Below are 18,948 nucleotides of genomic sequence, written 5' to 3' on the forward strand. Positions count from 1 at the left end.
GCTCACTAAGACATAAACCTATATTCTAATAGGAAGTTTAGCTTAAATTGCATAGCTAACTTAATATAATGTATAATTATGATATAACTGATAAATTAAAATTTATAATTAAATTATGAGTTATGCACAAAAAGCTCTAATAATGATGCATTTGCTGATTTTCTTCCCTTTTAGGGTTAATGCTCAAGTTTTTACATAGGCATATTTATCTTCAAATTGTCAGGGCAAGAAGTATGTGTTAAGTATTTATTGTTCCTATATCTTCATGTGTATTTCTGGAAACATTCTGGTGAGTTTCACTGAGCATGTCTCTGAATGTTTACTTCCTCTGTCCAGATAACTGTAAAGAGATCTAAGTCAAGGCTTCCCACTCTGTGTGTGGCCTCAAAACACACCTAAATTATTCCATTGATTCTAAGGTGGGAGCATATGGATATTTTAGTGAAAACACATAACAGCTGCTAAGAAAAAAACAAAAGGACCTCTCTTGTTCCAAGGTCAGAATGTCATCTCTGTGAAGTTTAGCACATTTCACAATGCCCAAAGGACACATGGGCATCATATTCAGCAAAGACCTTGTGAGGGTTTGATATTACCCTCCTGTGGGTTTCAAGCAGTGAGGGAAGGAAACCTCATTTAAAAGTACCTTTGTGATGCCATTAGGTTTCCATTACCTTCATGCAATGCTCGGCGAGCTAAAGCCTCAAATTCTTCAAAACTGTGTAGCAGGTAACAGTGCTCCTCCTTTGGGGCAGAAGCCATGTCATTCAGCTCTCGAATGTTCCCTTGCCATATGCCAAAAGTGAAGATCTCCACTCCTGAATCTCGCAGCGATGCCGCAATTGGTCTAGGGTCTCCCCCATTGGAATATCCATCAGTAATGAGAAACACAACTTTTGTTGAGTTTTCTCTAGCATGAAGAAGAATTTGCTGTAATGAAATGGGGAAAGTTAGTATGCATTTGTACTGTCTTGCCCTACTGTGTGCTTCTCTTCTTATGTAAGGCAGTACTTGCAAAGATCGTCAGTATTTCACAGGCATGAGGGATGGAAGCCCTAGTCAGAGAGTAAAACAGAAATAGGCCCTGATGAGAGCCTACAATGGTCTTCTCACAGAGCCACAAGAAACCTCAAAAGCATTTAAAAACTATCATCATCATCATCATCATCACTGCTGATGGAGCTTGCTAATGAAGTACAACAAACACTTATGGAATGAATTTTTAATCAATATTATCACTTAGTATTACATGATTTTTACTGATTCTCAGGCTTTCAAAATATGAACCAAATCTGAGTCCAAATTCCACAAATTATCTATCTGTCTGTCTGTCTATCTATCTATCTATCTATCTATCTATCTATCTGTCTGTCTGTCTGTCTATCTATCTAATCTATCTATCTTTATCTATCTATCTGTATCCAAACCACTGCACAATCATACGCTAAAATCCTAATGGGAAGGAAATTTAACAGAACACGTCTTTTCCAGAGTCAATAATGGCTGACCTGTTTCCTACATTTGTTTTTCCACTGCTCCTCCAAAAAACGTAGAATTGATTCAATACTTCGTCTTTTTGGACCACCCAGTACTAGCATAAAAACAGCTAGTTTTGGTGGTATCCAGAAATACTGATTCACTAAATCTGACACTGGGACTTTATTATTTTAGGACAAGTGAATTCTGTTTTACAATGATATATGCTCTTCCTTCTCTACAGATAGAATTTTTAGAAAACGAAAACTTTTAAAAAGACATTTATATATTGCCATTGATGCTTTGTAACACCAGACCATAAAGGCACAAGAACTCCAGTGGTGAATCTGGCATTTAATTCAATTTGCTGTTGTTGCTTTTCACTACAGATGGGTAGAAAAGATAAAGAAGCACCAGGGTATATTTTCTGGTAAGTTCTTAGAAAAAATTCCCGTTAAAAATAAATTAATTTTTAAAAAATAACAATGTTTATTAGGCAAGAATTCAATAAACACTGCATGTTTGCAGGCAGGAAGAGTGACAGCTGCATCCTACGTTGTGTTAAAGTGAAAAGGAGATACTGTGATTTTTTAAATGTTTGATACAATTCACTTTAGGGTGCAGACTCACTATAAGATCCAGATTCTCAGACTATGAGATTCATGTCTGTAGAAAGCAATCTTCATTAGTATATAATCAGTGGGTATTCATTGCAATTCAATAATTATTACTTAAATTTAGTTAGTGTTTGTGAATCAAAGCTAAAGCTGTTAAACCTGAATTTAAGGAAAATTAAGCGAAACCAACAATGCCTCTAGAAATATCTGGAAAGCCAGCAGTTAGAGAAGGGGTATTCAAACACTTCACCACACTCCTTCTCAAAAACCAAATGAGATCAAGGAAAATCGCACAGATGGGACCACACCAAAGACAGGCACAAAGGGTGGCTTCTGCGACAGAGTAGCATTCGGGACGTTACCGGAGACATTCCCCAAATACTCACACCAAGGGGCCCAATCAACGCTCTTGAAATTCTTGGCTCTTAAAGTTTAAAAAGCTGCCCTCTTGATGAATGACAGGAAGATTTGGAATGAATGCTTGGTAAGTGTGAAATTTTTCCACACTCTGGAGAAGAAAAAACCTCTGAGGAGAGGAAGAGGGAAAGAGTTAGGGGAGAGTGAGAAATGTGAGATGTTGCTGTGAGACCCTGAACTCTCCACACTCTCTCCATATCTCTAACTCTGTCACAGAAGAAGAGATGATTGACAAGCCTCCCTTTAGGCACAGAGGTCCCCAGGTCCTCTTTCCATCTGGATATCTGGGATGGTGGTATATCCCAAAGAAGTGCCCTTGGTCCCAATGATGGGACAATAGAGCGGTGGTACCCAATCTTTTTTTTTTTTTTTTTTTTTTTTTTTTTTTTTTTTTTTTTTTGAGTCAGAGTCTCAATCTGTCGCCCAGGCTGGAGTGCAGTGATGTGACCTTGGCTCACTGAAACCTCTGCCTCCCAAGTTCAAGCTATTCTCCTGCCTTAGCCTCCTGAGTAGCTGGGACTACAGGCTCATACCACCACACCCGGCTAATTTTTTTATTTTCAGTAGAAACAAAGTTTCACTATTTTGGCCAGGATGGTCTTGATCTCCTGACCTCGTGATCCACCTGCCTCAGTCTCCCAAAGTGCTGGCATTACAGGCGTGAGCCACCATGCCCTGCCGCAGGAGCCACCACGTCCAGCCAGTCCCCAACCTTTTTGGCATCTGCGACCAATTTCCTGGAAGACAATTTTTCCACGAACTGGGATGGGGCTGGAGGACAGTTTCAGGATGATTCAAGCGCATTATATTTATTATGCATTTTATTTCTATTATTTTTACATTATAATATAAAATAAAATAATTATACAAGTCACTATAACGTAGAATCAGTTGGAGCACTGAACTTGTTTTCCCACAACTAGATGGTCCCATCTGGGGGTGATGGGAGACAGTGACAGATCATTAGGCATTAGATTCTCATAAGGAGTGCACAACTTAGATCCCTCGCATACAGTTCACAATAGTGTTCATGCTCCTATGAGAATCTAATGCTGCCGCTGATCTGACAGGAGGCAGAGCTCAGGTGGTAATGCTCGCTTGCCCACTGCTCACTCCTGTTGTGTGGCCCAGTTCCTAACAGGTCATGGATCAGCATCAGTTCACAGCCTGGGTGTTGGGGCCCCCTGCAATAGAGTAAAACTACTCTATTGGGTGGTGAAGGAGAGGGCACCTGATGAAGCTTATGTATTCCAGAGAGGTGTAGCAGAGAGAGAGTCAATGCAATTTTAAGACTCTTGAAGGAGTCTTGCAATAATAAAGGTACGGCAGTAGATGACACCATAGACCTCGTGAGCCAACAAGAGATGTGTCTCTCTCGGGCAATATCCATGGGAAGAGATCCTGGAAGCCCCAGGAGATAGCTGCATCAAAGGTGACAAAACTAACCAACAGACATGAGGATGACCAACAAAGATCATCATGACTATTGATGAAACAACTGAGCATCTCAGAGGATGGGAGCACAGGACGTGTCAGAGCTGAGAGGTGAATCTCTCTTCCTTTGCTGTAACTTTGCCCAAGCCCCAGAACTTCAAGTCAACTACAGGGAGGAAGGGAAGAGGTAATATTTCTCAACGTGACTCTGTTTTCAAAAATGCAGTGCTTGAGAGACTTCTGATTTTGAGTTTGCTTAGATGTGCCTACATGAAGTTTCTGTCATCAGGAGAATTGGGGTCACAAAATGTAAATTAAATTTAGTATTGGGGAAATAGAGGTTAAAATATTTTAATCAGCAGATAGTGAATTTATTTATCTTTTACATACACCGTTTCTCTTCCTGATGAAACCTTGTGATATCTTGGAAAGTAGAGAAAACTTTTTGGAATCCTGCCATCACCACCTATTTAGAAGGAGAGGCAAGGGCTAGAAATGAAGGCCAAGGCTGGAAGAGAAGGAGGTCACTTTGACCCCTCTACAACACAGTTCAAAGATATCCAGGGGAGACAGGCCCAGTATTTCAAGGCCAAGGGTGGCTTCAAACAGAAGCCTAGTCTTCTTCCTAAATGTAACTTCCTTGAAGGCAGGTATTTTTGTATATTTTTTAAAGTCATCAAAACCCAGAGACTAGAACAGTGCTTGGCAAATGATACACGCTCAATCCTTATTTGTCAATAAGGAGTGGCCCATCATGCAGCAATTCTTCCAGATGCTCAAACAAAAACCTTGGAATCATACTTATCTCCTGTGTCTTCCCGTGTCTTGCTTTAAAAAGTTTCCCTACCGCAAGCCTATTAAATATTCTCACATACTTTTCGTTAATGCTTATATTTTTAAAATATTTAAGTCCAAATAGATATCTTTTGTCTTTGCTGTGACATAGAGACTACTTTTATTTTTATTAAACAGAATAAGCAATTTTCCTGCAAATCATTTACTGATTAAACTGTTCTTTCCCTGGGTCTAGTCTCTCCATCCAGGTTTATCGCTTTACTTGTTTATTCTTGGCCTACACCATCCTGTCTCGGCTGCTATAGCTTTATACTATTTATTTATTTATTTATTTTGTATCTGGTAAGGAAAGTCTACCACGTTTTTTCTCTCTATTAAAATGTTTGTGTTTAACCTTGAATTTTTCTTTTCCAATAGAGCTTGAGAGTCTGCTTATGACATTCTTCATTAAAATGTTTCTATCTAATCATTTGATCCAGTAATCCCACATTTAGGAATCTATCTCAAAGATACACTAGCAGATACACAAAAACAGACAGAACCAAGGGCCAGCCCCAGTAGAAATGGGCATCTCTAAAGCCCCCACTGTGGTCTCCAAATATTATTACCCACTAAAAGGAACCAGGAATTGGTGAAGAAATGGTTGGTTTCAGGTCTATGGCAGGGAATGTTCAAAATGGGCTTGCAACATCCTCTCAAGTAGGAAAACAAAGATGCTGTTCAAGATCCCTAAAAACATGCCCAGAAGAAACAGGAGCCAGCCTAAAGAGGCTCCTTCTGGCCAAATAAAGGTCCATTTGAGTATCAATAAAAAAAAAAATTGAAGTGGATTTAAATGTATCAAGTATAATATAGACATTTATGTGTATGTACAGGTATGTGTGTGTGTGTATTTACATTTTCAGTTAGTACACATTCCAGGGGAAAAGTGTTATTGACATAATTAGAACAAAGTGAAATATGTACACACAAACACACACTTTTTGTTGTTGTTCAGAACCACCTTTGAGAAAAAGTCCAATTATCTGTTATGTATGAGATGAAATGAGACATTTTAATTTGTCTTTAAAATTATACTTTTCCATATTTGAAGGGTAACTCCTAGTTCTAGTATGCCAAGATGTGGCAAGTTGCGTTTACACTATCCTTGCTCTTTGCCAAGTAATAACTCGCTTTCTGTCTGATTGTTCCCCTCTGAAGTCACCGTCTCACCTCCACAGACACCCGCCCTAAGCTTGTGCGCATTTTGATTACTGTTTCTTCTACAAGGCCACAGCAGTTAACTGTAAGCAAGACATTAAAAACGTGAGAATTTTCCTAGAAAGGAGGAGAAGTGAAAAAAAAAAAAAAAGAAGGAGGTTGTCTTTTCAGTGTGGTATTCTCAGTAGTGTCTGGCACAAAGTATTTGTTCATAACTATTTCTTCAATGAATGAATGGATGAATGAGTGCAGTGGATAAACTACAAGATACTCTGGAGCAGAGTTACTTGAGTGAGTCGGTCTTGAGTGAGTAGTTAGTGTGTCTGGGCACATGCACGTGTGTATGTTCTGTATAGTTTTGTGCAACAAAGGTAAACTTATGTGCGCCTTGATTGTCCTTCTGAAACAAACGAATGCTATTTCGTAATATCAATCTAGCTCCTGTCAATAACATTCTTTAACATCCACATTAGGATTTAGCAGTGATTTCTTGCTGTACTACTCATTACACACAAAACACTTCAAGCCATGATTCTATTTTTCTTCTCTTTTTACAGAGAACTGGTGAATATTTACAGGAACCATTACATCTGTTGACAAGACAATATATTAAGCTTAAAATAGAAAGAATAGCAGGACTAGTAGTCCAAGCAAAGAATTACACAAGATCTGGGTTTGGAATGTACTTTAAGGATAGAGGAGGGGTGGGGATTTACTGAAAATAATTTACCCCTCGCCCCAATCTTTGTGCTTCATTGTACTTGAATAAAAACATTATTTCCATCAAAACATTTTTATACCCCAGATTTAAGAAGTAAATAGATTTGTGGTAATGTCTGTGGAACGTACTAGAAGCCCAGCACTTGATTCTCTTTTCAATGTTCCTGAAATAGTTTACATCATCTGTTAGCCTTTGTGAGGCATTTAAGAAACAGAATTTTTGGGTCCAGAATACTGAATGAGACAAACCCTCTGCTGCCAAAGAAAAACTCAACATGGACTTTGTATGGCAAAAGGTTATCACCATCTGTATTATATCAAGCCTCTGATTAGCTTGTTTAAATATCTGGCAGGAAAGTAAGCTTCCCTTGTCCAGCAGTAGTCATTAGAATGACAAAAATGCAGGGTTGTGTAACATTGTTCTAACACTCGAGATCCATCACCATTACACAAGACTGCACCCCCACTCCATGTCAGGCTGCAAGAGAACTGTTTTGAAAAATTGTCTTGAAAGCAAAAGAGAGGTCACAGCAGATCTGGCATGGGGACAGTGTTTGCTCTTGGGCTCCATTAATTAAATAAACTATGTGCCAATATCATACCAACTGCAACACAACCTTAGTTGCAGTTATCCATTGTGATCAGCCTTGACTGAGAATACTAACTAGAGAAGCTAATAAAGTCTTTTTTTGTTATTGTTTTGTTTTGTTTTGTTTTGTTTTGTTTTGGGGGACAAAGTCTCATTCTGTCGCCCAGGCTGGAGTGCAGTGGTATGATCTTGGCTCACTGCAACCTCCGCCTCCCGGGTTCAAACAATTCTCCTGCCTCAGCCTCCTGAGTAGCTGGGATTACAGGCATGTGCCAGCATGCCCAGCTCATTTTTTGTATTTAGTAGAGTTGGGGTTTTGCCATGTTGATCAGGCTGGTCTTGAACTCCTGACCTCAGGTGACCCAACCACCTCAGCCTCCCAAAGTGCTGAGATTACAAGTGTGAGCCACCGCTCCCAGCCATAAAGTCATCTTTTAAAGAACTTGATCAATCTTGATGAGCCAATAGAAAAAAATATAAATAAATAAATAAATAACTGGATACAATGAACTAATACCTACTATGACTATATGACACCTATTCTCCAAGAGGCAGAAAATTAGTAAATTATGTCAGTGTTTCAAACTGTTTTCCCCATATATTGTGTTTCTGTGTTAAGAAACATTTAGTCCATACAATGCACCATAAGCTACTTGTAATACTTCGCCCTTCAAATTCTAAAATTTCACCATGCTTTGTCTGTTATTTAGTTAATATTTCTAATTTGAATCTCAGGTGTTCTTCAGTTCGAAGGATGTTTACGGTTTTATATTTAACATTATTTATGCGAAGAGAAGCTATTCTGTTCATTGTTTTCTGGATTTAATATATTCTAGTATGTTTTATCTCATCCTACTTCCAAGCTTTTCTTCTATACCACCGTTTTGCAGTGTTGTTCTCTTCTCTATTTCTAATTGAGATTGAATCTCGACACTGCATTTATTTTCCTTATTACAATATTTCTGTCTTTTATACAGTTTTCGCTTTATTCTTTTCAGTTTCTTGGCCAGTTTAGTTTGAACTTTAGTCTGTTGTTTATTTTCTCTTTTCTCATCTCCATTTCAAAGTTTTATTAATTTATGTTAAGCACATGTAACCCCTTCATTCGTTCGTTCGTTCGTTCCTTCCTTCCTTCCCTCTCTTCCTCCTTCCATTCTTTTCTTTCCTTCCTTTCCTTTCTTCCTTTCTTTCTTCCTTTCCTTCTTTCCTTCTTTCGTAGGGAATTCTTATACTTTATATCTTACATATCTTACATTCTACCTTTATTTTATTTAGCAGAAAATTTTCAAAGAAGCCAGATACAGTTGTGGGTTTTTATTCTGCTTTTTCACCGTCCGTGAATGAAGACGTATATTCAGTCAGAGTGTTTGCAACAAACAATAAACAACTAACTGGGTAAAAGTAAAATGAGTGTTGGAATTTATGGCTGTACATTTTGCTATCTATTATTATTAATATTATTAAAACAAGCTGATAACCTACCCAAATGATCAGCGAAGAGGTTAACCCTCTTATTTTTAACAAATAAGTCACAGCCTGTGTCTGAAAATGGATGGCCTAGATCACCAATCCCCAATAGAACTTTCTGTGATGCTTGACGTATCATTTGTTCCGTTTCATACAGTAGTGACATATGGCTATTAAGCACTTGAAACGAGGCTACTGTAACTGAGAAATTGAATTAGTAACTTTGCATAACTTTAATCAACTTAAATTTAAATAGACACATGTGTCTAGTGGCTACAATACAGGACAGTGTAAAGCAAGATAGATACATCCTCATCCCAGGATGAAAAAACAAAACATCCAGAGAAGGCCTATGAAAATATTCTGTAAATCCAAGATATACAAAATCAACTGGAGGATTTGGAAGAGTATGTAATTTAATACTAAAATAAGAAAATAAGCATAATTACAGCTGTGGTTCACACCTGTAATCCCAGCACTTTGGGAGTCTGAGGCAGGCAGATTGATTGAGCCCAGGAGTTCAACACCAGGCTGGGCAACATGGAGAAACCGTGTTTAAAAAAAAAAAAAAAAAAAAAAAATGCAAAAATTAGGCTGGGCATGGTGGTGCACACCTATAGTCCCAGCTACTCGGCTAACTGAGTGGGACAATTACTTGGGCCCAGGAGGTGAATGATGCAGTAAGTCAAGATGGTGCCACTGCACTCCAGCCTGGGTGACAGAATGAGACTCTGTCTCAAAAAAAAAAAAAAAAAAGGAGAAGCAGCATAATAAACTGGTGCTTGTATTACTAGGATTTAGAAAGTCAAAGCCTCTATAAAAACAAGAAGAACTGAAAGTCATGGAAAGAGAATACACTAAAATGAAAAGAGAGATGTGTAAGAGAGGAATTTGAAAAGAAACTAATGCATGAAAACTCAAAATAATGAAAGACAGAGATCCACATTGTTCATAGTGAGATAAAAATGTCAGAAATTCAAATTGATAAAGTTTAGTACAAATTTTAGTGTAGAAAGCTGCTGACTAGTCTCAAATAGCCACAAAATTTTATATAAATACTACCAAACTGAATTCAAATAACATTCAAAGAAACTTTCTTGTTCATGTGATAAGGCTTATTCCTCAAGTATAAATATATATTAAAATTAGAAAGTCTTTTGCTCCAATGCAACACAATTATTATCCCAATTAAAAGGAAATAATAATCCAATATGCTGAAAAGACATTTAATAAAATTATTTTTTGCTTTGCTTATCAATAAAAATTAGGAATAAAAATACGCCTCATTAGTATGATAGATTATCTATCTCAAAACAATAATGGAAACCATGTTCAACTATAAAAGAACAGCAGATTTCCCAAGTAGATAAGAAATAAATCAGTAGTATTAAGTATTTAAAATCCTTTTGAAATTTCTAGCTAACATAAGAAGACACAAAACCATAGAAAGTGTTATACTTTTTAAAGCTTCTGCTCCTCAAAAAATCAGAAAGAAAACAACAAGGTGGAAAATACATGTATTATGCTTGTCAAATATAGTATTAATGTCTTTAAAATATAAATAATTTTTATAGATCTCTAAGGAGGAGAAAAGAGAAAAAATAACAGAAACACAGTTGAGCGTTTTTGACCAAACAAAACAAAGACCAAAAAAAGAAATTGTATTTGCCAGAAAATACGAAAAATGTTTAACTTCACTAATACCAAAATAACATGTTTAAAAATAGTAATACTGTTTTTTTTAACTTCTCAAATGGCCAAGGTTTTCTTTAAATTTCAAAATTGCAAAATATGTAGGAAAACAGATATTTTTTGTTGAGAATGCCACATGTCCTGGAGATATTTGGGAGACGGTTTGACAAAGTGATCAAAGCCTTAAAATTTTCACATGATTTGAACTTAAATTCTACAGTTAAGAGTATCTTAAGGAAATAACCATGGATACACACACAAAATGATCAAAAGGATGTATGTGTATCCCAGAATAATTTGCAATGATAAAAAATTAGAAACAATATAAATTTCCAACAATAGGACACGTACACTAGTTAAGTAAATTATAGGGTAATCACATAATATTATTACAATGTCATTATTGAACACTATTAATTTTAAGAAGTAGCTAACGAAACACCATGATTTCATTACCTATATGTACCTTACATTAGTGTGCATGTATGTGGAAATGTACAGTGTGTCTGTGTGTGTATGTATAAGTGTGACTGACTCATACAGTATATACTTATGTATACACACGTAACGATGTTTTGGTCAATGACAGACCACATATACAACCGTGATCTCATAAGATTATATTGCCATATCTTTACTCTGCCTTTTCTGTAGCTATGTTTAAATACACAAATATTTAACCTACTGTTACAATTGTCCACAGTATTCAGTACTGTAACATACTGTCAGGGTTTGTAGCCTAGAAGTAATAGGCTATACCATCTAGCCTAGGTGTATAGTAGGCTATCCCACCCAGGTTTGCATAAATACAGTCTCTGATGTTCACACAATAACAAAATTGCCTAATGATGCTTTTCTCAGAGGGGTATCCCCATTGTTATTTGATGTATGACTGTACATCAAAATGTTGACTGTCTCCTAGTAGTGTCTTTAGGGTTTTTCATTTACTTCTATGTTACAGTTTGTTGTTTTTGTTTGCCATTTCCAAATTTTCTCTTCTATGCTTCCTTTGGACAGTATCATGTAAACTCAGAACTTTGAGTCTCACTTATAGTCTAATGGCTCCTAAATCAATGTCAAACTCTTCAACTTCCAACGTGAAGTTCCAGTGGCCCAGTATACACCTCTGTCTGAATGCACCATGAGGTTCCTCAAACTCAACATACCCTCTCCACACACAAATACGGGTTCCCTCCTCCTGTTTTCAAGATATATCAAATATCTTTCAAGTCTGAAATCTGGGAGTAATCTATGGTGCCATCTTTCTGACCTATCACATTTAGTAACCATCCAGATGTGTACATTTCCAAATTATCTATCTAATTCACAATCTAATTGCCCCAGTCATGGTTCAGGAATCTGAAATCTGGCTTCTTGAAAATCAAGAGTTGCTTTAAACATCTGTAGCTGAAGCTGTTCTTCTTTCAAATCCATTTTCTGACCTGCCATCAAAGCTGTCTTTCTGAAATACTAATCTGATTGTGTCTTTAAACTTCTAATGTTTTTCCTCTGTCTACAAAATAAAGTCTAAACTTCTTTACATGTCCTTTTACTATCTAGTCCTAGATAATGCTTCCAACCGCAACCCTTACCACACCCTTGTCTCCGGTCTACCCTCTCCCCAACCCCATTTTTGCACTCTATTTTAGCTACATCAATCTATCTGGAGGTTCTGAAATATACCATGCATTCTTGATGTTTGCTTTGCTTGGAAATTCTTAACAACCCTTTCATCTCCCAATATGTCCACCTCTGATTCTTACTCGTTCTTCAAATTTTAGATCAAAGTTTCCTCCTTTAAACTTTCCCAAATTCTTCTGTTATGCATAAAATCTGTGCCCCCACTCACATTCCATTATATCAATCCCATCGTAATAAATTCTTATAGGTCTGACTACATCCCAAGCCAGAAGGCAAGATACTCTATGGCAGGAATTGAATCTTATATTCTTACTCTATTGATAACAAAGATTAACTATGAAGTAAGAGAATGAAAGCAATTGCCTTAATTTGTGCTAGCTGTATGTCCACCATGCAGAATAAATTAACACATCTAGGCCAAAGTGTTTTTAGTAAATTCCATCCTGCAATCATGAAATGAAAATTCATATAAGTATCATATGTAAACTTATTTTACCAGATCCATAGTGAGCATCTATCATATACCAGGCACTGTGCTAGGGATTTACCAATTGTAATATTTGATGATACAACCATTAACCAAAAACAAACAAAATAAGTAAATAAATAGATAAAACAATGACAAAAGTATAAACTGGAAGCAGTATTCCGCAGTAATTGAGCTTTCCTATTTATACTGTAATTTTAAGTCAACCACTTTTAGCCAATCGCAAATGCTTCATTTATTTTAAGTATTTACTTGGGCTTCACAGACTGAGAGTCCAGAAAGGAAGAAAAAAGTTGGTTGGCCCTATAACATTTAGGCTATTTATTACAGCCTAGCCAAATCACAGACGAACCAGAGGGTCAAAGAAGAACTAAATCCCAAATTTATGGTCATGAGGTTTTCCACCCACATACATGTTTTAGTTATTGAACATGGATACAAATCATTTTGAAATGGACCCATAGGGACAGTATATCAAATTGTGAAATGATATGCACAGGAGTTAATGAGTAGCAGACTTAATTAAATGGTTTTAAAAAAAAACATGCAGAAGACCAAACAAATTTCTAATAATGACAAATTCTACCATTTGGAATAAAGGCACATAGGGAATAAAGAAAATCTGAATAGCAAAAAAAAAAAAAAAAAAAAAAAAAAAAAGTCATCAGAATCCAAATGAAAATTGGAGGTTAAATGACCTATTATTCTTAAACAATTTGCTAATTGATTACAGGATAAAAAAATCAAATTGGCTGGGTGCGGTGGCTCATGCCCGTAATCCCAGCACTTTGGGAGGCCGAGGCAGGTGGATCACGAGGTCAGGAGATCTAGACCATCCTGGCTAACACGGTGAAACCCTGTCTGTACTAAAAAATACAAAAAATTAGCCGGGCATGGTGGCGGGTGCCTGTAGTCCCAGCTACTTTGGAGGTTGAAGCAGGAGAATGGCGTGAACCTGGGAGGTGGAGCTTGCAGCAAGCCAATATCGCGCCACTGCACTCTAGCCTGGGTGACAGAGCGAGGCTCCATCTCAAAATAAATAAATAAATAAATAATTCAAACTTAATTTTATTATCAGTATTGTTATGAGTAACTCTATCATTTCAGTTGAGATGTTAAATTCCTATACAATATGATCAAGTAGCACTTAGCCCAAACATCAAAGATATTAGACAAATTATATCACATGCTAATATCAAGAGGTCAAAGGAGAAAGTAAGATAATCTCAAATGGCCCAAGTATTACATATGGTATTTGGGCATCAGTGTATGATTCTACAAACAAATTAGGGAAAGAACAGAGAGGTGCTTACTTAATATGACCAACAGAGCTATTGTAAACCAATGGCCAAAATCATGCCTGAAGCATTCTCATTAAATTCAAGAACAAGGCAAGAATGCCTCATTACCTTTTTTTTTTTTTTTTTTTTTTTTTTTTTTTTTTGAGACAGAGTTTTGCTCTTGTTGCCCAGGCTGGAGTGCAATGGCATGATCTCAGCTCACTGCAACCTCCACCTCCCAGGTTCAAATGATTCTCCCCGCCTCAGCCTCCCAAGTAGTTGGGATTACAGGTGCCTGCCACCACACCCAGCCAATTTTCTGTATTTTCAGTATAGACGGGGTTTCATCATGTTAGCCAGGTTGTTCTCGAACTCCTGACCTAAGGTGATCCACCCGCCTCGGCCTCCAACAGTGCCTCATCACTTTTATGTGAGAAGTTTAGCTATTGTAACAAGGCAAGAAATATAAATGTGTAAAAAAAACTTAATCATATTTCAGATGAAAGAGAATACATTGAAAGACAATATTGAGAAGTACTGAGAAAGATTGATATACAATAATAACTATTTCAACTGCAAAATTTTGCAGTAACAACTGATCAGCAATAGGAGATTCCTAAAATCCAATTGTGGTATATCTACATGAAAAAATATACTTGAAAGGTAATTTTAGAGGAATCTATTATATGGAAAAATTTTCATTATGCAATCTTAAAAACAAAAATTATAGCATGTGCCTTTACTACATATGTCATATAATTAGGTATGCCCATACATATATAAAAAGAGTGAGAGACAAAAACTGTAATTATTATCATGTTTTCCTGCTTTATCTAAGCTATTAATTTGTATATTATTTCCATAAGGAAAATAAGCAAAAATTATTTTAGAGAAACATGCAAACAGAAGAAGAAAGTTAGTAAAGACTTTTAATGGTTACCCTCGAATTAAATGTATTCACAAGTGTGTAAAGAAATTTTGCAATTTATACAGGCTTTGCAAATTTATTTGGCAAATTCACAAAGAATGAGGGCAACCACACTCTGTTGTGTGGGAGGATAGTCACTTAATTAGCTTAAACAAAGATTTACTGGATGCATATAGGAATATTTTTTCCAATCCGAAAGTAGGGAGAAGAGCTGGGTCTCAAGAGGGATTGAAACCAGGAACAAGCAAGCCACTAGAAGCTACGGTGGCTATTTCCTCTAACCTTATATTTATTTCCTCTGGAGTTACACAGTTTGTTGTCACCACTTTTCTTTGTATATTTTTTTCATTCACTCTTCCTTATGTTGATGAGATTTCTATGGTTCTCTGTGCAGTCTTAACTCTGTATTACCTGTCTACTGGTAACAAAACCAAAAAACACCTACTCTTTCAGGGCTCTTTGTGCCCTAATTCAGATTCCCAGAAAAAAGAATATAAATGAACTATCTCATTCTCTGGATTGCCACCTGCTCTCCAAACAGAAAGAGACAACCCTCATAGGTAGGCAGTGGACTGAAGAGGGTGGGCAAGGTCCTCAGTGAAAGTGGCTGTTGATAGACTGGACTGCAAAAAATATGAACTACGAAGAGAAGAAATAATTTAATGCTGTGCTTAGGCTTAGCCAGTAGAACAATTATTTTGGAAATGTATCAGGTCAAATCCAAAAGAGCACCAAATGCCAGGAAGCATGTGTAGACATTAGGAGAATTTAAGTGTAAAAATATTACTGAGAAAGAAGAAAAATGTGATGTATGATTCAAAGGTGTTAGAAAACAAATAATGTCTTCTTACCAGGTATTTTAACACTTACCATAAACAAAAAGTTTAGCAGGAATTTAGAACACATGAAAGACATGGAAAATCTAACCATTATCTTGCAAATACTTAGGCTTCAGCAACAAGCCAACTCTGGAATGCTTCAAAAAGCCAAATATATTTCAAATCAAATCTGACACAAGGGGATGCAAATGAGTGGAGGTTGAAGAGAGACTTTTTAAGTTCATGAACTTACTGTGTACTTTCTTTGTTATAGTTATCTTAAATTCATAAAAAAAAACATATTTAATTTGTGACATTTATTAGCATTCCAAATAAACGACATTTGGAAGTTTGTTTCATTTTTTTAATTTGTTTGTATGATTGACCACACGATCACATAAATAAACCAGGATGGAGCAAAATATTCTGTTTCTTATCTTTAAAAAACTGAAATTAAACCCCAAATGATTTGGGGTTGACTTTTATTCATAGATTAGAAGATTAATTATCTGTATTTAAATGATCAATCAATGACAATAGTCATATTTATATACATTATCTTTCAAATGTGTTGATTTTTAAAATTATTCTGAATAAAATGTAGTCTCTGGTGGATTAAACTATCCTTACAATTCAGTTATATGCTTCCTCTTACAACAGGGGCAGAACCAAAAAAGAGCCCGCATCTCCAAGACAATCCTAAGTCAAAAGAACAAAGCTGGAGGCATCACGCTACCTGACTTCAAACTATACTACAAGGCTACAGTAACCAAAACAGCATGGTACTGGTACCAAAACAGAGATATAGACCAATGGAACAGAACAGAGTCCTCAGAAATAATACCACACATCTACAGTCATCTGATCTTTGACAAACCTGAGAGAAACAAGAAATGGGGAAAGGATTCCCTATTTAATAAATGGTGCTGGGAAAATTGGCTAGCCATAAGTAGAAAGCTGAAACTGGATCCTTTCCTTACTCCTTATACGAAAATTAATTCAAGATGGATTAGAGACTTAAATGTTCGACCTAATACCATAAAAACTCTAGAGGAAAACCTAGGTAGTACCATTCAGGACATAGGCATGGGCAAAGACTTCATGTCTAAAACACCAAAAGCAATGGCAACAAAAGCCAAAATTGACAAATGGGATCTCATTAAACTAAAGAGCTTCTGCACAGCAAAAGAAACTACCATCAGAGTGAACAGGCAACCCACAGAATGGGAAAAAATTTTTGCAATCTACTCATCTGACAAAGGGCTAATATCCAGAAACTACAAAGAACTCAAACAAATTTACAAGAAAAAAACAAATAACCCCATCAAAAAGTGGGTAAAGGATATGAACAGACATTTCTCAAAAGAAGACATTCATACAGCCAACAGACACATGAAAAAATGTTCATCACTGGCCATCAGAGAAATGCAAATCAAAACCACAATGAGATACCATCTCACACCAGTTAGAATGGCCATCATTAAAAAGTCAGGAAACAACAGGTGCTGGAGAGGATGTGGAGAAATAGGAACACTTTTACACTGTTGGTGGGATTGTAAACTAGTTCAACCATTATGGAAAACAGTATGGCGATTCCTCAAGGATCTAGAACTAGATGTACCATATGACCCAGCCATCCCATTACTGGGTATATACCCAAAGGATTATAAATCATGCTGCTATAAAGACACATGCACACGTATGTTTATTGCGGCACTATTCAGAATAGCAAAGACTTGGAATCAACCCAATGTCCATCAGTGACAGACTGGATTAAGAAAATGTGGCACATATACACCATGGAATACTATGCAGCCATAAAAAAGGATGAGTTTGTGTCCTTTGTAGGGACATGGATGCAGCTGGAAACCATCATTCTTAGCAAACTATCACAAGAACAGAAAACCAAACACCGCATGTTCTCACTCATAGGTGGGAACCGAACAATGAAATCACTTGGACTCGGGATGGGGAACATCACACACCGGGGCCTATCATGGGGAGGGGGGAGGGGGGAGGGATGGCATTGGGAGTTATACCTGATGTAAATGACGAGTTGATGGGTGCTGATGAGTTGATAGGTGCAGCACAGCAACATGGCACAAGTATACATATGTAACAAACCTGCACGTTATGCACATGTACCCTAGAACTTAAAGTATAATAATAATAAAAAATAAATAAAAAATAAATATGCACTGGATATATAAATGAATCTAATTTATTACCTACCATACTTGAAGAAAGATTTTAGTAAGCATTGATGATCATGGAGCTAATTGCTACAGCAAGATTTTGGGGTTTTGTTTTGTTTTGTTTTTTACCTGAGGAAAGTACTAAAATAGTCAAAAGGAGTTGGGTTTTTTCTTTTGTGAAATGGGTAGTGTATGAAAAGAATAGGAATGTTATGATGCAGCGGAATGCTGAGTATCTCAGATTAGGATAAATTGAATTTAGCTGGAAGACCAAGTCTTGTACTAAGGTTTGGCATATACATTTACAAACTTAAGTGTAGGCCGAATGATTGTTTGAGAGTAATACTTAAGGTCATTTAGGACTAAAAGAAAATTTGATTTTTGCTTGGGTTACATTTTATTTCAATAAAGGGTGTGAGGTGGAGTGCTGACCTTGGATTAAAGGAACCTAAGACTTCAGAAAGCTATATAAATAAAAAGGACAGAGGCAGATATCTTGCAGCTAAAAGATATGATCTCCTACTGCCTCAGTGGCTTGGTCTCTGCAAGGACTGGTAGAAATATCTGTTAAAGTATGTGAGGTGGGAGATGCTAGCTGATATGATTATATCATGTAAGAATGGCATCTGAGAGAGGATGAAGTGGGTGTGAGATAAGGGTGGTAAGCTGGGATTATCAGGCAATTTAGATAGTGCCCATTCAAATGACAATCTCCAAACATCCCCTTCTGTTAGACCTTTATCTGCTCCAGCCTGCCTTCCGCTTGGTCATAGGCATACCCAAGTTCCTTTCACAGCTGCCCTCTCTGCCTCCTGACTTTGCAATGAACTTCATTGGTGAGTATATATCAGTGTGTCCTGCATCTATTAGATCTTCTGACAACATGACATAGAGGTAGTTTTGCGTGGTGGTTAAGAATTTAGACTTTGGCCCAGACTACCTGGATTTGAACCCTAGTTCGTCAACTTAACCAATTCATAATTACATAGGGAATGTAATTACATAGAGAATTACATTCTCTATGGTTCAGTTTCTTCATCTGCATTTTGGTAATAATAATAACAACCTAACTAGCCAGGTCCAATGGCTGACACTTGTAATCCTAGCACTTTGGGAGGCTGAGGCAGGTAGATTGCTTGAGCCAGGAGTTTGAGACCAGCCTGGGCAACATGGCAAAACCACGTCTCTACAA

General features: G+C 36.8%; 1 protein-coding gene across 1 annotated transcript in view; it reads right to left on the reverse strand.

Annotated features, from left to right (window-relative positions):
* SVEP1 (sushi, von Willebrand factor type A, EGF and pentraxin domain containing 1) overlaps positions 1–18,948 on the reverse strand; it is a 226,247-nt gene that overhangs the window by 193,421 nt on the left and 13,878 nt on the right. Inside the window, exon 2 of the mRNA XM_007968447.3 lies at positions 675–930. Coding sequence (XP_007966638.3) covers positions 675–930 — 256 coding nt within the window. The remainder of the gene's footprint in view (positions 1–674; positions 931–18,948) is intronic.

Source organism: Chlorocebus sabaeus, chromosome 12 (genome assembly GCF_047675955.1).
Source record: "Chlorocebus sabaeus isolate Y175 chromosome 12, mChlSab1.0.hap1, whole genome shotgun sequence".
NCBI lineage: Eukaryota > Metazoa > Chordata > Mammalia > Primates > Cercopithecidae > Chlorocebus > Chlorocebus sabaeus.